Genomic DNA, 24189 nt, shown 5'->3' on the forward strand with positions numbered 1-24189 from the left:
TGTAAATGTACATAATTGACACATGTCTGTTCTAAAAGTGTTTAATGAGTGCTCTAAAGATTGACAGAATTTTGCAAGATGAAATAAATTAGAAATGTGTGAAGAAAATAAGACAAAGCATGAGGGGTCTGGTTGGCACAAAAAAGTCATTATAGTCTTGCTAGAGATGGGCCAAAATTTTAACTTTCTAGCGTGAAAAGGAAATTTCTCTGCTCAAATAAGAAGTACCTGTGATAATAAATCTAGAAAGATTTCTGTTTCCTATAGGATATTTGAAGGAGATCATCTTGTCTTTTGATGGGTACAATTACCATCATGCGATACTGGTAAATTATAATGCAGTTCAGATTTTTACACGAACTGGTTAAGATGAGTTTAAGAAATTTTCCAGTCCATTAAAAAAATAGGTCGCCATTTCCTCTCCCTGTTAGCCATCAGAACAAGCATTGTGAGGTAGAAGAAATCTCCTTTGGTGAGACAAAGTCAAAGGAAATCTATTTTTTATATTGAGGATGACACACACCAAATCTTTGTCTTCTTGTCTGGTATAGCTAGGTCTGCTGCTAGCCTATGGGGTGCCTTTTTACCAATTAGGACAAAGCCCCCCCCGCCCCGGGCAAATCTAGCATTGAGGTCTGTATTTCCACCCACTATCCCTGCTCCCATTACCAGCCCCCCTGCTGCCCTCCTGTCTTATCCCAGGGCACTTTCATGCAGTGCACATTTTTTTAACTACTTGAATTTTTCACAGTGCTTACTAAACTTTATTATGTTTTAGAGTCACCCAAGAGCTTCTCAAAAATGCAGATTTCTGGATACCACAACCTCCAATTCTGATATAGTGAACTAGGGGTTGAAACCCAGGAGGTTGTATTACAGCAAACAGCAGAGGTGATTCAAATTTGAGAAAAGCTGGCTGAGGAGTAAATAGTACAGGTTTAAAAATCATACTCATAGGGTTTCAGATCATTATTTTAAGTTGTGTAATCTTGGGAAAACTAATCTCTCTTTGCCTCAGTTCCTTTGATTATAAAATGACATTCTTCCAGCACAGGGTTATTTTAAGGATCAAGAGAGATTAAATGTCCTACCAGAGTACCTGGAGGGTAGTAAGCACTTAAAAACGCTGGCTACTGTTATCACGATATACTTCTTTTTTTAAAATAAATTTATTTATTTTATTTATTTATTTTTGGCTACGTTGGGTCTTCGTTGCTGTGTGCAGGTTTTCTCTAGTTGCAGCAAGCATGGGCTACTCTTCATTGCAGTGCACAGGCTTCTCATTGCAGTGGCTTCTCTTGTTGTGGACCAGGGGCTCTAGGTGCGTGGGCTTCAGTAGTTGTGGCACACGGGCTCAGTAGTTGTGGCTCGCAGGCTCTAGAGTGCAGGCTCAGTAGTTGTGGTGCATGGGCTTAGTTGCTCTGCGGCATGTGGGATCTTCCCGGACCAGGGCTTGAACCCGTGTCCCCAGCATTGGCAGGCAGATTCTTAACCACTGCGCCACCAGGGAAGTCCACAATATGCTTTCAAAGCTCAACTCAGGGTAAGTCCTACCCTTAGGAAAGTATTTTTAAGGGAACCCACAGACAGCACTTACTCTTGTTTTATGATATTTGTACGCATCCCTCCTCAGGGCTTAAAAGTGTTTCTACACAACCCCAAGCAAATCTCTTGCTTACTTCTTTGAAGTCCTCAGATACAAAGTAATCATCCTTTTTTGTTTGTTTGTTTGTTTGTTTGTTGCTTATTGCCTACATCCTCATCACCATCCTGATTTTAATACATACTATTCAGATCTCATCAGGCCATTTATCTAGTTTGCCAAATGCTGAAAACAGTGATTCTTTTTGTAAAAGTTTCTCTTTAGTCCCACCATTATGGAATTATGGAAAACTGCATTCTAAGTCTACACCCCTTTGGAAATAATTTTTGCTAACCCATGTGAAATCCGCCTGGTAAAATTGCAGGAAGCTGAGGCGGAGGTGGGGTGTTCCCTTCAATTATGGCACTAAAGTCCCAGTTTGAAAGAGCCAGATTTTAATTATATCACAAGGACAATTTAGAGATTATCTCAGTAAATCCTATGACTGAATGATGGACTTAAGCATTACTCTGCAGAGAAATAAGCTTTTCCTATAGGGGAGGAAAAACTGTTTTTCCTTCTACCCCTCTTAGGTTCATTGCCCTGGGCCCTGTAAATTAGATTGACAAAAGACTGATTAACAAGAGAAAAACAGAGCAGTTTATTAACATGTGCACTGTGCATACACATGAGAGCACTCAGTGATGAGCAACTCAAAGAGGTGGTTAGAACTTGGGCTTATGCCATCTTTTTTTTTAAAAAAAGAAGGTAAGTGCTGAGTTAATAAAGTTTGTTTTTCCTCTGGTGCCATCTCTGGGCTATTAGGGTATAGAGTTGTCTCCAGTGATTAACTTCTGTCCTTCCAGGAAGAGAAAGGAGGAGAACTATCTTTACAAATTTATGTCCTGCTTTTAGGCAAATAGGGAAAGTGTGAAGAGCTCTCTTTGAAGCTGCTTCTTCTCAGTTGCCTTCAGTTCAAAATAATCCTTATGCCAAAGTGGCATATTCTGTACCCTTCATTCCCATCGAAGGAGACTGTGGGGCATCTTAGAACCGTATGAAATGGAAACAGACACTAGTTATTTTTAAAGAAACCATGTACACTTTTATATAATATTTTTACCTCAAAGAAGGCTTTTGAAGCGATTACAAATTCAACATGGCTAACTCAAGTGAATGATGTTGTTTTGTCATTTGAAACATTAAAATCGAATTTTGCCCCAAGGGCTTTTTTGAGTGTGGAATGCTAAGCAGTTTCTAAATAAAACAAATATCTGGGTCCACCATTTTCCAGTTATTATTTTCTCTCCTCCTTTCACTGACATTCTTTTTTAGTAAATGTTCTTCAAACTGTGTTTCAGAAAATATGTATAATGGTTCCAACCACCTTCATCTGTGGCTATTTTCCTGGCTCAGTTGTACAATACGGTAGTGCCCCCTTCTCTGCAGATGGGGGATATGTTCCAAGACCCCCAGTGGATGGATGCTTCAAACCATGAATAGTACCGAACCCTATATATACTATGATTTTTCCTATACATACATACCTGTGACAAACTTTAATTTATAAATTAGGCACAGTAAGAGGATATGTGAATTGCCAGGATCACTACTCTTGTGCTTTGGGGTCAATATTAAGTAAAATAAGGGTGACTTGAACACAAGCACTGCAATATCATGACGGTGGATCTGATAACCATGACAGCTACTACGTGACTAACAGACAGGATACGCTGGACAAAGGGATGATTCACATCCTGGGTAGGACGGAGCAGACGACAACAGATTCCATCATGATGCTCAAAATGGCACACAATTTAAAACTGATGAATTGTTTACTTCTGGAATTTTCCGTTTAATATTTTCAGACCTCAGTTGACTCGAGGTAACTGAAACCACGGAAAGCAAAACCACAGATAAGGGGAGGGACTACTGTATTGTGGTAAAGGATTCAGCTTCAACAATAGTGACTGGAGAAGAAAGGTAAAAGAAGATGCTCACTGAAGCATTTTACTAGAAAATTAGCTGTAAAACACGTTAGTATAGAAATCACATGCAAATTCATTAAAATAGTGTTAAAAATTCAAGTCCCCCTCTGCCAACCGCCCCCTTTTTTTAAACCATTTTAACCGCATATAAGTATATAGTCTGTGGTATTAAGTACATTCACATTATTGTACACTCTCACCCTTTGATGAAGAATCTAGTTCATCTTTGTACAAATCAATTCTGCAGGAGTAGAACAATCCAAGAAAGAAGGGGAGGGGAGGAGAGGGGACAGAAAAGTAAGAAGGAAGGTAGGTAGGAATAAAGGTAAGAAGGAAGGGAGGGAGGAAAGTCACGCCGAGAAGCTTTCACCTTCCCTTGCACATGTAGGTAGAGGGTCTGACAGCAGTGAGCTCTCTTAGCTGGAAAAAGAACCATGGCAGTGCTGCAGGTGGGATTTCAAAGACTGGAAAATATGACTAGAGCTGTATTGTGCCCTGACTATTTTTGGACCCAGGCCTCTGCTTTTTCACATTCAAGGCTTGAAGTCTGTTGAAATTTTGCATGGCTAAGAAGGCTGCAGTTGGGATGGTTTCCCCTTCGCCAGTAGCAAGCCATTACTTAGCACCATCTATGTGCAGGATAAACAGGCAATGACAAAGTCAAGGGTCTTACAGAAGCAAAGGATACGCACATTAATATATATCACAAATTAATGGTAGCACAAGTTTTGAAGACGTGTTGCTATAGGAATTCATAAAAAGGAGTAACTTCTGCAAGCTAGGATGATTTTTGCTTAATTGTTACAGTGACTCTGCATTCACTTAGTTCAAATTTTAACTGAAATCAAATGTCAATAAAAATCTCACTTTATGTGCAGGATTTGAAATGATATTATGCACAAAAAAGGGCAAGGATTACGTAATTTCAAAGCCAGTCTGCAAAACCGTTTTTATTAATGCTACGTGATGGCTGCATTACAGGTAGAAGAGACATATCCAACATTCTTTGTCAGTCTCCTGGGAAAATAGGTCTTGAATTATGAGAGCTGTGGTTAGTGAGAGCGCCTCAGGAATACACTCCGCTGTTAAATGCACTGCTCTTGTACTCTAAAGCCTCTGATGTTCTTGAGGGCAATTGGACTGACTATTCCGCATTGTTTTGGTGGAAGCATTGCTACTCTAGCATAATGGAACAGACTTTCCTGTGGCTGAAATGGAAATATCTTGCAAAATGTAAACCTCTTGTATGAAAGCTAAATTCCCAGGATCTCTCTCTAGTGGCCAAAGGTGACAGATCATGGCTTGTGGAATGTATCTCATCTTCACTTCCCGTGAATGAATGAGACCAATGTTGGAATTGCAAATAGAAGCCCCACATTGATAAGATTGAGATATATTGCTAAGACTTTGCAAAATATATCAAGAAAGTGGTCAGTGGTTTAAAATGATGGCTAACCCTACCCAGAAGCATGGGAAAATGCATTAAATCCAACCATTCACTAGTCTGTTCATTATTAAAAACCTTCACAGGGTGAAACTGAGTTGACCTGAAGACTACACCATAGGTCTTTCTGTCTAAATTCAAACAGTGACTTTAACTGACTATTTTTGTAAATTAAGATCATCTGGCAGGTACATGAAAAAATGCTCAACATCACTAATCATCAGGGAAATGCAAATCAAAACCGCAATGAGATATAACCTCATACCTGTCAGAATGGCTATTATCAAAAAGACAAAAATAGTGTTGGTGAAGATGTGGAGAAAAGGGAACCTCTGTGCACTGTTGCGGGGAATGTAAATTGGTGCAGCCACTATGGAAAGAGTATGAAGCTTCCTCAAAAAATTAAAATTAGAACTACCATATGATCCAACAATTTCACTTCTGGGTATTTATCTGAAGAAAATGAAGACACTAATTTGAAAAGATATATGTACCCACATGTTTATTGCAGCATTACTTACAATAGCCAAGACATGACAACAACCTATGTCCAACAATGGATGGATGGCTAAAGAAAATGTGATTTTACATATAAATTATATATTATATATATAATGGAATATTATTCAACCATAAAAAAAGAACAAAATCTTGCCATTTGTGACAACATGGATGGACCTTGAGGGTATTATGCTAAGTGAAATAAGTCAGATAGAGAAAGACAAATGTCATATGATTTCACTTATATGTGTCATATGATTTTACTTACACGTGGAATCACATATAAATATATAAATACATTTAAACAACAACAAACAACTGGGCTTATAGATACAGAGATTGGATTGGTGGTTGCCGGAAATGGAGAGTTAGAGAAGTGGGCAGAATGGGTGAAAGGGGTAAAAAACAAAACAAAACATCATTTGGGTTTGGATTTATTTGACAGTGCCAACCTGAAAGCAATTTTTAGACTGATTCAGCAGACATTAAAAGATGTGTGGGAAAGTGGAATCTGTTAAGCAACTTAGAATGGAGGAAAATAATAGTGTAAGAGATTGCTATACTTTTGACATTTTACATGTAAATCACATTATAAATAATATGCATCGATTACTTGATTCAAGACCTCAGAACTTTTCATAATGGATTTGAAGCACAAAGTACAGTATTTATAGTCAGCATGAAGTCTTTGCTTTCAATGATGGTTATGACCTTTGGGCCAGAAAGCAAGTTGAGCTCCGCGCTGTGATATGTCATGCCAAGGCAGCTGACCACTCTTTCTTTCCTATTCTCCACTGTCTTGCAGACCAGATGATGTGCTCCTGCATCGCACGCATGATGAGATTGTCCTCCTGCATTGCTTCCTCTGGCCCGTGGTGACATTTGTGGTGGGCGTTCTCATTGTGGTCCTGACCATCTGTGCCAAGAGCCTGGCAGTCAAGGCAGAAGCCATGAAGAAGCGCAAGTTCTCTTAAAGGGGAGTCGGCTTATGGGAAGCAAAGCACAGAAGCTGCACTCACCTGCACACATCTACCTGCAGAGCCTGCTTCCTGGCGCAGGAGATGGAAGGGGCTGTGAGAGGTCTCTGAGAGGCTCCCCCTCAATGATAGCAGAAACAGGCACAACCGGAAGGCTTGGAACCTCATAGATTGTTTTCCATGTGTTGTAGCGATGGCTAAAGGGTCAAGCTGTAAGGAGTATCTGTTTCAGAAAATCCAATAGAAGTTAATTTTCTTCGGGAAGTAACAGTATATAATTGTACAGTGTAGAATACAAACCATTATGATTTATGCTACTTAAAAATATTAAAAGAGAGTTGTCTGTGTTCTTTTCTATTTTCTTTTTTATGCTTAGAACACCAGGGTTTTAAAAAAGGGTCTTACGGGTTTCATTTGATTTTGCTAGATTAAACTTTTACTTGGAGACAGGAATTCCTGCACAAGTCTTGACCTCACAATGTAATCCCCAGTTTCCACTATTAAAGAGTACCTTTTGACTCCTGCTTGAAAAAGGAAAACTGCACTGTTAACGCAGACTCCAGTCACTCCTGTAACTCTTCAGCAAGGAACCCTCAAAGATTGGGAAAACATTCTCCCCACTCGCCTTTGTTTTTCACCAGGTTATTTCTTAAGAGAGGGAGATGATTCTGAACAAGGCCTGTCCTAGCTCTAAGAGGACTGTGCCTCTTTGTTCATCTGTTCAGGTTATTTTTGATGGATTTTATCTCTGTGCAGTAGAATGTACACGATGTGAAGGACACTTTTCAGCTTAGTTAAATGCTATTTTCATTTCTTTTTTCTTTTAGGTCAGAAAAAAAATAGTCAAAATCAGCTAAACATTTTATTATATTTTCTTTGTCCTTCCTTGGATGTTTTCAGTATTAAAACGAAAATATTGCTGCAGTTGTTTCATTTGCTTGGACACATCTGGAGATGCAAGCCAGCTCACATCACTCTGCTGATGAGCTCTCTGTGCCTTTATCAAAAGTTCACTGAGGAGACCATACTTCTTTGCATCTGTTCATAAACTCAGATTGCAAATATCAATCACAGGTCTCAGTGAATATCAAACCTACCCTATTTATTTACCATGTGGAATCAAACCTTTGTTTCGATGAGATGTACATTTTTGGTCAAGGAAAAACTGACAACATAATCTCTTTTTTGGCTTTCTTCTAATATCCTTCAGACATGCTTCTATTAGAATAAAGGCAAACTGGAACTTAAGGGCAAGCTTCCCTCAGTTATTTGTGCAGCATTCTAAGAAAGATACGTATTAGTGGAATGATGATTTCCTGACTTTAATCCACATACCAATGTTTTCTTAATTCTAGAATGCAAGTAATTGAGTGAGCCATTGTCTTCTGTGGAAGACTAGGGTGTTGGGTGATATTTTTATTCCAATTCAAGTGTTACAGATTTCACTGTGAAAAAGGCCTTGAACACACTATTTATGACATCCTTTGAGGCAGCTACAGTGCCTTGACTTCAATCCCAGTTTTCTGTTGCAGCATCCCTGTTGTCTTAGCAACACAGTGAACCATTCTGAAGCACAGAGTAACACGAAACTGGGAATCAGAGAAAGTCACCTTTGCATCACATTGTGAGAGATAAAGTCTACTTTATCCATTTTTATCTTAACCCAATAATCTGTGATTAAGTGATTACAGGGAGTAGATAAAAATAGTGCATCAACATTTGTGTTGGTAAAAAGGGAAGGTGATATATATTGATGAGTTTTTATTTACCAGTTTTTTACTCATCCATTTATATTAACTAAATGCTTCCATTTAGGCTCAAAGAGTATACCTGATTATATTCTGTAGGCTGATTTTTTGGAAAGAAGGAGAAGCATGCTGAATGACTGAGGTCACGTATAGTTTTAAGGTCTTCCTTGCTTGTAGCCAGTTAAATTTGAGGTTCTTTGCTATACTTACCATTAAAGATAGAATTTGAAGGAACAAGAAGGCATTTTTAAGATCATAGATGGTAAAGAAGTTTAACTTCTTAATATTTTAATTTTCTTTTTTATATAAGCAAGGAAATGGTATAAGCTGCTAGAACAGAAACCCCAAAATATGATGACTCATGTAAGATAGGAGTTGATTTCTTTCTTATAGAGCATTCCAGAGGTAGTTGAGAAGTCCAGGACAGGGAGGGTAGCCTCTGTTTCAAAAGGTAACCAAGGGATCCAGAATCTGTCTACCTTGTTGTCCTCTCATTACCAAATGTGTTATTCTTCCCATAGTCAAAGCTGGCTCAAAGAAGCACAGCCAATTTGTAGCCTGTGAAAAGAGAGGAGTTTGGGAGCTAGCTATTTCCTTTTAAGGAAGCTCCACCCATCACTGTACTCAGAGCCCATTCGTCAATACTGACTACATAACTATACCTGGCTTCAAGGACTGCTGGAACATGTTATCTCCAGCTAGATGGACATGTGTCCTACTAAAACTCCGGGGGAAAAAAAAAAAGGAGAGAGTGAATACTACAGTAAAAGACAGGAATGATGGGCAGCTGTCCATGGCCGGTGCCATGATGAACATCTGAGCAGGGATGACAAAGATCTCTTGCCCTGGCAGGATATACAGTCCTTGGTAAGACTTTGCTCTCTGGGAAGAACTCCCTTGACCACTGCCTCCTGTGGCCTCTAATTGACTTCCAGGAAATTCTTGCTCTTCAGATTACGTAGCCACGTACGAAACTTTTGGGAGGCGTCACAGGTTTTGCAGGCCCCTGCCTGCTGGTGGAGATTTGTAGACCTAGATTTCTTTAGAGACTGAACAAATGTAGATTTTTATAGTTTATAGGATTGTTGTTTAATTGACTGTTGTACGGAGTCTGGCTCCATTTTCGATGTTTGACTGATAACAACTTTTCCTTTCTGCTCCCCATTCCCTTTCCCCTTCTGTTCCACATCTGGGCAAGCTGATTAGAGAGCCTGGGTACCCCCTGCTTTGGACTGGCTGGGAAGTTCAAACCACACAAGCCCTGGCCTGCTCGCAGGAAACCTCTCCCTGCCCCACACCCTAAGAATAATAAAAGCCAAGCGAGTCAAGTCATTTTTGGATCTACTCGGGAACTGCCCCACTCTCCCAGAAAGTGTCATTCATTATGTGAATAATAAACCTTTTCATACCCTCTTGATGTGTGTGTGGTTATTAGTCTCAACACCCAAACCAAATTTTGGGTAACGGGGTCCATCTGGCCTCTGAGGGGTGCTTACAACATTGGTGATAAAATTTCATCAAAACATGGTTTTTGGTCTTTTTGCTTTCAGTTTTGTTAGTTCAGATGAAAGTATTCACAGCCAAAGGGCTACTCTCATTATATCTGCAGTTCTTAAGGTAGCAGCATCTTATTTACTGTGTCTGTGCTTGGCCCTTATCTCCAGCCCTTAATCGAGTGGCAGCCACTTTGAAGCCTTCTAGAAAAGTGGGTTTAAGTAAGAATGCAGTGTCCTTTAGCTGGTCTTTTCTGCTCAACTGGCTTCCGTTGTCCAGCCAGTAGTACTTAATGGAGACTTTTGAGAAAAAGTGCATAATAATCTGCTGTTTGGAGTGTAGAAGCCGTAGGGCTACAGGGTATAGGCCCAGCTCTTGTAACAAAGCTGAGTTACCTAGTTGTAACTAGTTTTTCTTGTTTCACTATTTTTCACGGTTCCTCACTATAAAAAACATCATAGCTCTGCTTTTTTCTAACTACTTTCCCCATAGCTACATGTCTGCCTTTCAAGTTGCTAGTGCCAGTTTTACCTAATGGTTAGTCAAAGCATAACAAGGGTCTCTAGTTTTCCATCTTGCAGTATCTGTTTCCTTGCTGCCTGGCAACAATGCAAAGCCACATATTTTAGACTTTTGTTATGATGGGGATATAATTTACATTGTCTTTTTCTGAATGGTCTCATCTGATGATCTCAGCTGGTGATTCCCAGATCTATTATCTCCTGCCCTTACCTGTTTTGAGCTCTGAATGTATTTGCAATAGCTCGGATGCATTCTTTTTTTTTTTTTTTAACATCTTTATTGGAGCATAATTGCCTCACAATGGTGTGCTAGTTTCTGCTCTACAACAAAGTGAATCAGTTATATATATACATATGTTCCCATATCTCTTCCCTCTTGCGTCTCCCTCCCTCCCACCCTCCCTATCCCACCCCTCCAGGCGGTCACAAACCACCTAGCTGATCTCCCTGTGCTATGCGGCTACTTCCCACCAGCCATCCATTTTACGTTTGGTAGTGTATACATGTCCATGCCACCCTCCCACTCCGTCACAGCTCACCGTTTCCCCTCTCTACATCCCCAAGTCCATGCTCTAGCAGGTCTGTGTCTTCACTCCCGTCTGATGCATTTTTAGGTCTCTTTCTCAAGTGTAGTGATGGGCAGACAATGCAATGACAATAAGTAATGGGACAAAATATTACCAAACAACATGGATAAGGAACTGTTTACCTGGCTCAGATAATTTGTCCTTTTGGAAAATTACTGAAATATATCAATCCATTATAACAACATTTTCCTAATATCTCAACATTCCTGATACATGCTGTGCAGTTCAGAGGTACTGTACTCTCCATGGTCCTGTCCCATGGCTTGGGCCTCTCCTTTCACCATATTTGTAAATCTGGTTCTTATTCATCAGGTCTGAGCTTAAATATTAACTTTTCCTGGAAGCCTTCACTAAATCCTATACAAGTAGATTTCTCCTGTCATCCTCTTCCTCTTCATCCTTCTTTCTTTCTTCCTTTGTAGTACCTACTGCTGCTTATACTTACTTGTTTACTTGTCTATTTTTTATCTCTCTCATTAGATGATAAGATCCATAAGAACAATGTTGATGGAATTTTTTCCCCACAACTGGCATAGTGCCTGACACATTAAGGTGCTAAATAAATGGATAAATTCTCCCCAGATCCATTATGTCCTTTGTACATACTGTTTCCATGTCCTTTCCAACAAGAAACTTATTGATCTTTTTATCCATAATGTCCACGATAGTAATAACCCCCAATTAACTCTTATTAAGTGGTTTCCATGTGCATCTAAATGCCTCATCAAACCGCTTTCTAAGTTCTTCACCAAAGCTGGGCAGAGTAAGACACTTAGCGTAGTACCCAGGGCATAATTAACCCTGGAAAAAATTAAAATTAATGAATAAACAAATATATATTGCAATTGTAGCCTTAAAATGAAAAGGCTATAAAACAGATAAGCTTATGTTTTTGTATTTAAATATCATATGCTAGCCTTTAAACAGGTGAACCGTGGAATAATCATTTGGCTGTTATCAAATTATTCTAAAAGGTAAGCAGCTTTAATACAACAAACGTTTATTTTCTCATATCGTTTCTGAAAGTTAGGAATCAGGAAGTAGACTTAACTGTAATTCTAAATTATTCTTGGTGAAATTTTGCCACTTAGAAAGATAAGTGCATGGGCTAGGGTTATAGTGGAATAAATGTAAGAAGCAGGGGTTCAGCAGAATGATAGTGGGGAACTTTTGATAAGACACAATTGTCCATTAGCCAGGCACCTTAGAACAAAAAGTGAGCAAAGTTCAGTTGTCTGCATTTTTTGATTAATGTGAAGAAGCTTCCAAAGAAGCTATTGGAGACTTCAGGAATAGACTTTTCAATAGCATAGATAGCTTTCAAGAGTAGATACTGAAGCATATGTAACCCTTGCTCTTTCCTCTCTTTTTGTGAATAATCTTAAGCCAGAAAAAGGGGATTTCACATGTAAACAAAGACTGAAATTGGAAATAGCCCCATTGCCAGATCTTAACACCTCCTCAGGGAAAATTTTCAAAGAGCCCCGGAGACCTAAGACTTAGAATAAACCAGTATTCTTACATATAAAACTACTATATGCTTCAAGGGAGGGAAACAAAGATGTCTGTAGATGTTGTAAACAGAAAAGATACTGGAAAAGCAACTGTGATAGTTAACAAGCTGAAGAAAGGAAAAATAAAGTGAGTGAATAATGAAGGTGCTCTGAGAGGGGGGAACCAAGTACCCACTTAGCCCTTTACTCTTAAATTTCACAGGTTGAAATTTCTTTAAATATTAAATGACAGTTGTGCAAATGTTTTTTTGATAATGGACTGCAGGAGAGAAAAAAGTTTTCCTCAACACTATTAGGGTCCCTGGCTAGGTCTAAACATTAAACTGACAAGACAGATTAACAGGAGAAATGCATACAAATTTTATCGGATTTTTACATGTACCTGGGAGCCTTCACAGGAGAATGAAGACCTGAAGAAGTGACCAGAGCAGGAAGCTTTTATACCTTTTAGACAAAGAAACAATAAATTTGTGAAGAATTGACAAGATAAGGGGATTTGGGCTAGGGGTAGTAAATGGTAAAGAATAACTAGGAAGATAAGGGTTAGTTTAACAAGGCTGGTTGGTTCAGATTTCTCAGCCCCAAATGTCTTCCTTCTTCCTGGTACAGGGAGGGTACCTTTTACAAGGGAAATTTATCTCCTGCTTTTAGGGAAGAAGGGCAAGTGAGGGGGGAGGTCATAGTGACCTTCTTGCTTCTGCTGTTTTCTCAAACTCCTTCAGAGTTACTTAATATGCCAAGGTGCCATTCTGGTGGATAGCGTGTTCTGAACCCCATCAGCATGATACAGTACCAACCTGAAACTCAGTGGGTGAGGGTATAGACTTGTTTAGGACCTCAGGATCATAAATAAAATAGCCATTCTTTACTTCCCTGTGATACTAAACCCAAATGCTATTTTATCATGGGGTTACATATTCTAGACTCATAAATCTGTGCTATGCTTTCTTTAGTAGTTCCTTAGTTTAGATTGAAATGGTTAATCCTGCTCACCCTTTCCTGGAAGGCTGAGCAGTGTGCCTTGACAGTTATGCTTCAGTGATTTATTTAATGAGGTGCCCTCCTGCCTTTTTTTCATAAGACCCTGACTAAGACCTTATAGACCTTAACTTTCCTTGCAATTCTGTTCTTACCCAATATATGGATGACCTCTTGACCTTTTATTAGATTCTGAAGATGAGTTGAGCTCTCTCAATTAATTTCATTAATCTTCTTAACAGTTTTAACTCAGAAAGGACTTTAAGTTAGAAGGAATGTTGTAATTTTGTCAAAATAAAATGTATCACCTATGACAAGATTTATCCCAAGGAGGTCAATCCATCACTTTGGACAGACTAAAAGCCATTCAAAAATTTTCCAGGCCAGTTATTCAGACTTAATTCAGAGTAAATTAAGAGGATTTCCTGGGTTTGATAGCTACTGTAGGCAGTTTCCAACTGTTCTAAAATCACTAGGTCTCTTGGTGATTTAATCAAGTTATCAGTAATCAAAATCCTTCCTTGGGAATGTAAACATGAGCTGACATTTTGTGATTTAAAATTAGCTTTTCAGATGCAAACTATTATATATAGATTGGATAAACAAGGTCTCACTGTATAGCACAGGGGACTATATTCAATATCCTGTGATAAACCATAATGGAAAAGAATATGAAAAAGAATATATATATATGTATAACTGAATCACTTTGCTGTACAGCAGAAATTAACACAACATTGTAAATCAACTATACGTCAATAAAATAAATTTTAAAAAATAAAATAAAATGAGCTTTTTAACATCTTTCTACTCTGGGTCAACTTAAGTATCTTAAGCCTTTCCCGATTCATGCATAAACAATCTGGACGAACCCTCAATGCTTTGACTCAGCTTCATGTTATTTATCAGAGAAAAGTTTGCTATGGCTTTTTTCTTGACCCTATGTTAAAAGTTCCACTTCCTGGTTGCAGGTTAATAGTCACTAAAGCTAAATTAGCGGAGGCTATTGCTAACTAGTAACTCCTTCAAACTTGCACCCTCATAATATACAGTCTTTGTTGCCTACTGAAAAGACACTCTATTTCTTAGCAGGTAACCTTACCTCATGTGAAATTCTATTATTTTCTCCCTCACCCATTTCCTTCCCTGGTAGTAATACTTTAAATCCTGCTACTTTCCTTCTTTTACCGGAAGGAGTAACTCATGACTATCTAACCTCTGTCCAAGAACAGTCCATGCCCTGAACAAAAATATTAGAAACTCATCTAGAAAACTCAGAGTTAACCTTGTTTGTTCACAGGTCATACCTTAAGATGAAAACATTAAGGGAGGTGGGATGAATTGGGAGATTGGGATTGACACATATACACTAATATGTATGAAACAGAGAACTAATAAGAACCTGCTGTATAGCACAAGGAACTCCACTTCCCTGTACAGTAGAAACTAACAACATTGTAAAACAACTATACCCCAATAAAAAAATTTTTTTTAAATTAAATTATTAGGCTGGATATGTCAAAACAGGTCTCAACTTACTCCTAAAATAATGATCCTTTACTGGAGCCAAAGTCACCCAGAAGGCAGAACTCATTGTACTCACCAGGACTTGTCAACTGAGTAGACATAAAGAGAGTTAATAGCAATGGTGGGAGGTGGAGAATGTTTTGGAAATAACAAAGGATCTTGATCTATATAGGAAAAAACAAACAAAAATGGTCAAAAGACTAAGAAACTCTAAAGTGTTCTAATGTTTCTTAAGGAGGTGGAACGCCATATAAAAAGGGATAACAGGAAGGTTGAAAGAAATGCCCTACCAGGTTATTATGTGAGACAGGCAACTCCTTCTAAGGATCCTGTTTCCATAATGCCCTGGAGGGCCAAACCTTTGGAGAAGTTCAAAGAATCTTTTACAAAATACCAGGGATTGGCTCCAAAATCGGAAAAAAAGCTTACTTATTAAGGACAATAATCAAGATTTTTCTCATGACCTTCACCTTATTGATTCATTATCTTATGAATTTGGTTCAGTCCCAATAAATTCTGCACCTTAAAAGAACTACCTTAAACCACTTGAATGCAGATTCCCCAATCCTACAAATACTCTTTCTTTACTTTCTCTTTTTGTGTGACTACCAAGACTTTGTCAAGGTGGTCTCCGTAGCCGCTGTAAATTTCATAAACTCACCTCTGTTTGCTCAACAGCTTTTTCTGGGATCTCCAACAAAATTCATTTTATTGGAGTCATGAAGCATTATTTGGTTTCTTTAAAGCTTATTTACTATTATTAACCATATTGTCTAAATCTCTTTCTTGGAAGTGTGTAAAGACATTTCAAGAAGCGTATTTAGGGCTTCCCTGGTGGCGCAGTGGTTGAGAGTCCACCTGCCGATGCAGGGGACACGGGTTCGTGCCCCGGTCCGGGAAGATCCCACTTGCCGCGGAGCGGCTGGGCCCGTGAGCCATGGCCGCTGAGCCTGCGCGTCCGGAGCCTGTGCTCCACAATGGGAGAGGCCACAACAGTGAGAGACCCACGTACCGCAAAAAAAAAAAAAAAAAAAAGCAGCGTATTTACTCTTCTGAGCCATTTAGTTAAGGTAATTGGTGAGATCTTGTGTGGAAGATAACATATGCAAAATGCTTCATGCTTAATAGAGTTCCTGCCCCAATATGTTCAGGTGTTCGGTGAATGTTAGCTAATTACAATCCCCTAACTCCCCAGTCCTTCCTTACCTGGATCTCCGAGCAGCCTGCAAACTCCAGGTTAATTGTCTCTGATTATAGAGTTCCGATTATAGGTCATCACTGGTTTCTCTTGATTGGCAGGGATCATCTGTTCCCCCTCCCTCCCTCCTGGTGTTTTGACTCTGTTCCCTTTCTGACCCACCAGCGAGCTGAGGGAGGAATTCAGTTCTTTATATTTGCACTCCTTAGACCCCCTCAAGGTGACTTTTTCTTGGGGGGCACTGCCTGAGTGGAGGTCCTCCGTGCAGTGACATTTGATTTTAACAATGAAAAGTGAAAAATACTTTACCCCTGATATTTGAACAGATTTCCTTTTCTGCCACTTTCCCCAAATAAATGAACAAACCTAAAAACTTCTCTAAAGCATTTTGGATAAGGTTGTGTCTAAACAAGGAAATCTTGATTAAGTTACAAAGTTAATGAAATTGGAATTCTAGAGGAAACCTCAGAACTTATTTTTAATTAAAGAGCTACAGTACCATGGACATAAAAGGTGATATAGGAAGGAGGATACCCGGGGAGGTTTCCATACTGTCCCATATATCAGAGACAAAGAGACACCAAAGCACTGCAGTATCCTCATTAGTTCTTTTTTTTTTTTTGCAGTACATGGGCCTCTCACTGTTGTGGCCTCTCCTGTTGCGGAGCACAGGCTCCAGACGTGCAGGCTCAGCGGCCATGGCTCATGGGCCTAGCCGCTTCGTGGCATGTGTGATCCTCCCAGACCAGGGCACGAACCCGTGTCCCCTGCATCGGCAGGTGGACTCTCAACCACTGCGCCACCAGGGAAGCCCCTCATTAGTTCTTATATTTCTCCTTTCTGAGACAGCATACCCCTAAATGCCAACTCTATGTTATTATGAAATTCAAATCTACTCTGAAATTTAAAGAGGTAACAGATGAGATATAAATGTGTGAATAAAACTTCCAAGCCCCCCCCCCCAAAAATGTTTAAAAGAAAAAAAGTCCTACCGAGAGGCTTACTTTGCCCTTTATAATTATTGGATGAAATGATGAGGCTGACGACTTCCCTCCTTCGCGGGGTGAATGGGTTGCAATGTTTGTGTGTTTGGGATGTAGTGTGGAAAGGTTTACTGATGGCAAGTGGCATGCTGGTAAATGTTTGACACTCAGCCATGGCTGAGAGAGATGCCCCCATTCATAGCCGTTACAGATATCTGTGGTGTAAATCCACCCACTGTGGCTGATTGCAAAGCCATCAGTGTCACACCACTGAACTCGGAATTTGGCATAGCTGTGCAGTGGTACACCATTATAGTTTTTCATCCATACAGATCTAGTAGACAAAAGTAACCTCAAGAGCAGAGATAATAGTAAAAGGTGGTAAAATAATTAGGAAGTGAAGAGTTTTGAGTATTTATTGCCTTTGTTTTTAATATGATTTATGAAGTTGCAAGTTTATATAATTTAATTTTTAGTATTGGCTGTGTTTAACAACTGGTTCAGAAATTTTAACATTTGGCTGTTGTGCACCCACACCAAAGCACCACTGTGGGAGCTGAGTGTGTCCCTCTATCTCTGCTTTCCCAGTTGTGATGTATTTGCAGTCCTTATTGGCCATGAGGGCTATTTCAAAGCCGAAGGCTCAGTGTTCCACCCACTTTTTCTTATAGGAGAGACGTCTCTAATAAATACATGTGGTCCCATTGAATCTCAGTTGCAGGCAACAGCTGATCTCTCTGGGTGGGGCAAATGTGGCCAGGTGGACTTTCAAATGCACACTCTTCCAAAGGGGCATTATTACCTCCAGAATCTGAGAGTTGGCACGGGAAGGCAAGAAGGAAGCCTGAACCATTACAGCTACAGTCAGGTGTTGGGACTATTATGGGATGATCTATGTAGGGACAGAGCAATGGCCCTTTTCTCAGAGTGATGTGGACCCGGCTGCTCAAATAAATTAATGTTCCAATTCGAATGACTCATTTTGTAGGAACATTAAGTTCACAGCCAATTTGTCGATATAAGAAAACTACCACCTCATTTTTTTTTAAACTCAAAAAGTAGTGTTTAAATTTTATGAGTTATAAATTCCATTTTGGCAAAAGACAAATTGAAACACACAAAGGTGATATTGGAGCCTCCCTGGTACCGTGTTCAGCTTGGCCGCCATATTTTCCGGGATGGTTAGGGGACCTTAAACTGTCATCTGAGGATTGTTAAAGAAATTTTGGGTTTTCCTAGAGAAGACTAAAGGAAGACATGGTATCTACTTACAAATATTTGAAAAGCCGTCATGTAGAAGAAGAGATTAGAACTTGTTTTACCACTTATCATGGTAGGAGAAATAGGGGCTTTGTATTATAGAGACTCCAGCTTCAGTTTTGGCTTCATCACTTACTGCTTACATGACCTTGGACAAACTATATAAACTCTAAACCTCAGATCTCTTACCTGTAAAATGGGGTATATTAGTTTCCCATGGCTATTGTAACAAATTTTCATGAATTTAGTGGCTTAAAACAACCTAAATTTATTATCTTACAGTTCTGGAGGTCAGACTCCGAAATGGGTCTCACTGGGCTAAAATCAAAATGTCAGCAGGGCTGCATCCCTTCTGGAAACTCTAGGAAAGAATCCATGTTTTTTCTTTTTCCAGCTTCTGAAGGCCATCCGCATTCCTTGGCTTGTGGCCCTTTTCTTCCATCTTCAAAATCAGAAATGTTGCGCCGAGTTCTTCTCACACTGCTATCATCTCTCTGGTTCTCTTTCTCCTGCTTCCCACTTCCATTTATAAGAACTCTTGTAGTTACACTGGGTCCACCCAAATAATCCAGGATAATCTCTCCATCTCAGAGTCAGCTGAGTAGCAGCTTCATTCCATCGGCAACTTTGATTCCCCTTTGCCATGTAGCCTAACATATTCATATATCTTTCCAGGTCCATTATTCTTTCTACCGTATGAGGATAAAAATATCATGAGTGTGTATCTAAGATTCCATGCAGGTGAGAGATCATATGCATTTTGAGGCAAACCCAAATTAGTATCAAGTTCAAAATAAATCCAGGTTTAGGTAAGGAGAGACTTTATTTGAAAAAACTACTGCAAATGGTGGGTAGAGTGGAAAGGGATGGTTGTAATGGGAGAAGCAGACCGTTGCAAGAGGAGAAGTTCCATCCATCAGATTTGCAAGTATCTCCACTGTCAGGCAGCAAAAGGCTTTTCTTTTACAGAGGAATAAACAAGGTTAGAAAGAACTGTGTGTGGGGAAGTGGGCTGAGCTGGTGATGGTGTGACTAGATAGTTGATCAGGGAATGTTGTGCCCCGAGCTCAACCTGTTCTCAGGACAGCCATTCTGGAGGGGTTGTTTGCTGGCTCAGCTATGAGTAGATTACTGATTTCTCTGAACCCATTTCCTCATTGTAAAATTGTGCAAATATAGAGCTTGTCAGCAGGCTTCTGTGAACCCAGATGGTCTCAAAATTCTGTGCTCTTCCAGAGAAAAGACCAATGATTACAAATGCAAACTCAGTCTTTACAAAGTCCGCTTTAAAGTTGAATCCTTTTAAAAAGCTGCAAATTTATTTTCTGAAATATGATTATCTATTTAATGACATGAAATCATCCTCAAAGAATTTAATGAAATAGCTTTCAAAGTTTTGCTTCATTATTTTTTATAACACCAGAGCATAGTGTAAATGCTCTGATTTAGAAACTTTGTGAAGGGGACCCAGCAATCTGTGTTTTATTAATAAGTTCTCCAGGTAATTCTGATACACACCAAAGTTTGAGAACTGCTGGTAGATTGGCTGACACCCTCTCTGAAGCCAGATTGCCAGGGTTTGAATCCTGATTCTGCTGTTTATTGGCTGTGTTATTAGGGTTCAGTTTCTCATCTCACAGGGTTTTGGAGAGGACTGAGTTAATTAAGTGTGTGAGAATGAAATGAATGATTCCCAGCACTTTGTTGAAATGTGTCTATTTCAATTATATAATTACTCCATTATTATTAGTATCATCATAATATCTGGAATCAATCTCAAATTTGTTCACTTGGTGCCTTGGAGAACCTGTTCTAGAAACTATGAAGTCTCATAGAGAACACAGAACAAATTATTCCAACATAATATGGCATTATGCATGACAAATGAAAAATGTCTCTGTGGGTACAGAAGTAATGCTGGGGTGAAGCAGAGTTTGGGGAGACAAGTTAGCGAACTGGTGAGCAGTCAGATAACCAACAAGGACCTACTGTAAAAAAAAAACAAATAAAAAAAATAAGGGTCAGTGGAGGGTCACTGCCATTTTTGAGACTTCCGGGTATAGGAAAAAAAAAAGAAAAGGAAAAAAACTAAAAAAAAGTCTGAAGAGGGTTATGAAAATTGCTTAATTCACAAAATAATGAAAGGATTTCTTTAAAAATATTTCTTTATAAAACATTATAGGCAAATTGATCTAATAATGAGCCCGAGTTGAAAGTTATATGAAGCTTGTCTTCATTTCTCATTCCCGTCTGCAACTCTGTGACTCTACATTTAACTTTATTTGTATATAAATCAAAGGGCTATGTTTGTGACCCTTTGTGAGGGTGAAGCCTGGGCTAATGACCTTCCTGCCCCCTGTGCTGGGTCCTGGGTGTCAGAGAAGAGGTGAGAACTATTTTAGGGGGGAGAAAAAGGAATATACCAAAGCAAAAATGTACAGAACAGCAGCATATACCCTATAAACCACAAGCGTTTGAGACAGTGAAGCATAAATTGCAGGGAGAGGAGTGGCTACAGCTACAGCTGGGGAGGAAGGCACAGGCCAAGTCATCAAAGGCTTTCTATGGCCACCAAGGATCCTGGACTGCATCTTGTGTATAATTGGGAGCCACTCGTCAATTTCAGGAGAACCATGGTCAGTTTTGTATTTTAGATCAATCACTTGGGTGGCAGTGTGGAGGTGGGGGGGACTGGAGTGCCAGACAGAGGCACAGGGACCATACAGAGGACCTCTGCATTTGCTGAGATGATGAGATGTGAACCCAGGCAGACGGTGATCTAGAGAAGGGCCGGCTATCTAGAAGGTTAATAGAAACAGCAACACATACAGAAACTGCTGATGACTTCCTGTTTGGAGATGTGGATGGAAAAGACAGCTCGTCCTTGAAACTTAATAAAGTCACACAGCTTTTAAGTGGGCCTAAATATACTGCTCTACCCCCAATCCTGTGGCAAGCTGTCCAGTCAAGTGTGTGCACAGCCTTGAGTGCTGAGGCCCTGGGAAGCTGCTCAGAGGTGGTGGGTCCAGGGAAACCCCAGTGGAGCCAGGAAGACCACCCACTTCTTGGTCATTCATCCCTTTGCTGAGCTCTGCTCATACCCTTTTGAGCATGCCATCCGTTTCCTGCTGGACCTCTGTCTGGTGGATTGGTGCTATCTTTACCCAAGTGGAAGTGATGAGTGAGCGTTCTATCCCAAATTCCTTGTTCATGGCTAGGGCGTGGGGGACACAGTGGCAGTGGTACCTTTGAGGTCCTGACCTCCCTGTCCTTCATTCCGTCTCACTCTTCACAGCCTAAGTCATGCTTGCTTTCTTTGTCTTGCTTGTTCTGAACAGTGTTGCTGAGGCCCGTCCCTGTTCCTCTCCTTTCCCCGCTGGTTCAGCAGTCATCTGGGCCTGACCTTCATAGCCTCTAGTTGTCAGAATCTCTGAGAGTTGGAAGCTGCCTTTTAGGGCCCATTTCTTCCACCTTATTTGGGGATTCCTCTCTGTGGTGACTTCCCTTTCTTTATGTCTCCCATCTTGTGTTGACATGCCACTTCTGCTCGGGACAACCACTGTCCCTTTCCCCTAAGAATTGACTGTCACCCTGAGAATTGTTTACCAGCATGTTTCTGGGCCCCAGAGGGAACAGATGGGATTACATTTAGAGTAGATGACTCTGGTATCATGTTCAGTCCACAATGCTGGGAGGGACATAAACATCAAGGCTAATGGATTCATGGACCTTTTAGCAAAAGTGAACAGGGTCAGGCTGGAGGGAAGTGATTTGCAGCACATAAATGAGTCTGCAAAGCTGAACTGAAAGCTCAAAGTTGAATTTAATTCAAGCTATGGAGATTAATCAACCTTTTCTCCAACCTGTGGGATAGGAGGAAGTGGTTAAGAACACAGGCTTCAGAATTACTCTGTCCATGTTCAAAGTAAGGCTATGACATTTGCCAGCTCTGTGACCTAGGGCCGGATACTTTCTCTCTGTGCCTCAGTTTCTTCATCTGTAGAATGGAAATAATTATAGGCCCTGCCTTATTTAGTTTTGCAAGAATTAAATGATATAACACGGGTAAGGCTGTACAGAGTGCTACCTGGAACATAATAGTAACAGTTGCTAACGTTTATTAAGTGCTTATTATGCATTAGGGGTCAAAAATATTACACACTACTATTCCTCTTTGTCATACAAGGTTCGACAGAGTTTCTTCTCAAAGAATTAGATTTGGCTGACAAGAAACTGCAAAGCAGAGAGGCTCCACGCAGAAAAGCATGCATCTGATCACATTGGGGGCTTGTTAAATACACATTCCTGGGCTTCATCCCCACAGTTTCAGATTCAACAGGATTGTGAGGGTGTCAGTCTGAGAATTTGCATTTCTAACCAGGTCCCATTTGGGGACCAAACTTTGGGATACTCTGGCATAGAGGCTAAGAGGCCGCATTTGAAGTCAGAAGGATTCAGATTGGAAACTGAGCTCTGGCATTGTATGGCCTTGGGCAAATTACTTTGTCTCTTTAGACTTCAGTTTCCTTGTCTCCAATATAAGTCTAAGAACTAGGCTGTGTGAAGAGTTAAATTAGATGATACTATAGTTAGCGCATAACATGCATTAACTATTATTCCTATTCTTCTGCTAAATTTTGGGCAATATCCTGGTCTTCTCTGTGCCTCTACTTTATTATCTATAAAGTAGAAACATTCACTAATCAGTAGTATATGGCAGATGAAGGCACTCAATAAGATAATAGCCTTGAGTCAAACTATTAGTGACCATTCTAGAGATTAAACATGCAGTCCCCTTCTGTAGCACTTTAAACAGGACTTGGAATGTCTTCCTCTTTTTTTAAAAAATATTTATTTGTTTACTTATTTTTTGCTGCGTTGGGTCTTTGTTTTTGCGTGTGGGCTTTCTCTAGTTGTGACAAGCTGGGGCTACTCTTCCTTGTGGTGCGCAGGCTTCTCATTGCGGTGGCTTCTCTTGTTGCAGAACACGGGCTCTAGGCGCGCCGGCTTCAGTAGTTGTGGCTCGTGGGCTCTAGAGCACAGGCTCAGTAGTTGTGGTGCATAAGCTTAGTTGCTCCATGGCATGTGGGACCTTCCCAGCCCAGGGATCGAACCCATGTCCCCTGCATTGGCAGGCAGATTCTTAACCACTGCGCCACCTGGGAAGTCCGGAGTGTCTTCCTCAAATGAGAAAATCCTCTGCTACTGCAAGGGGTCTAAGACTCCCAATAGAGCCTTCAGATTCTAGCTCTCACCTTTAATTTTACTCCCTCTTTGCCTTCTTCCTCATATTTTTCCACCAAAGCCGGATCATTCATTTTATTTCTCTTGGTCCTGGTTTGCCTTTATTTATTGCTGATGTGTTATCCTTTGCACGTAGACAGTTGTTTCCTTCCCCAGCCATCTGTCATGAGTCGGGAAGGAACATCTACTTGAGTGAAGACTGGGTCAGGGTTCACTGGAAAGTTCTTTAGGAGTGAAATACGGCTTGAACATTTAATTTATATCTCTTACAAATGGTATTTTCTTTTCTTTTCTTTTATTTATTTATATTTTTTGCGGTACGCGGGCCTCTCACTGTTGTGGCCTCTCCTGTTGCGGAGCACAGGCTCCGGTCACGCAGGCTCAGCGGCCATGGCTCACGGGCCTAGCCGCTCCGTGGCACATGGGATCTTCCCAGACCAGGGCACGAACCCGTGTCCCCTGCATCGGCAGGCGGGCTCTCAAACACTGTGCCACCAGGGAAGCCCACAAATGGTATTTTCTGATTGAGGTTAGATTTAGGAATGTTCCCAGACTTCTGAACTTTTCCACTTTTAATGCCCTTTGTTTCTATAGTTGTATTGTCAGCTTTTTGGTTCTGATTTTTGTTCTTGTTTTTTACCTT

The 24189-nt window shown here is 40.2% G+C and overlaps 1 protein-coding gene across 1 annotated transcript in view; it reads left to right on the forward strand.

The window, feature by feature from the left end:
* The window catches only part of KCNMB4 (potassium calcium-activated channel subfamily M regulatory beta subunit 4), a 66519-nt gene extending 56864 nt beyond the window's left edge, over positions 1–9655 (forward strand). The window contains exon 3 of the mRNA XM_029206614.1: positions 6321–9655. Coding sequence (XP_029062447.1) covers positions 6321–6489 — 169 coding nt within the window. The 3' untranslated portion in view covers positions 6490–9655. The remainder of the gene's footprint in view (positions 1–6320) is intronic.
* Positions 9656–24189: the final 14534 nt, after the last annotated feature.

This window comes from Monodon monoceros, unplaced genomic scaffold (genome assembly GCF_005190385.1).
Source record: "Monodon monoceros isolate NGI ecotype Baffin Bay Population unplaced genomic scaffold, NGI_Narwhal_1 Super_Scaffold_6, whole genome shotgun sequence".
In the NCBI taxonomy this organism is placed as follows: domain Eukaryota; kingdom Metazoa; phylum Chordata; class Mammalia; order Artiodactyla; family Monodontidae; genus Monodon; species Monodon monoceros.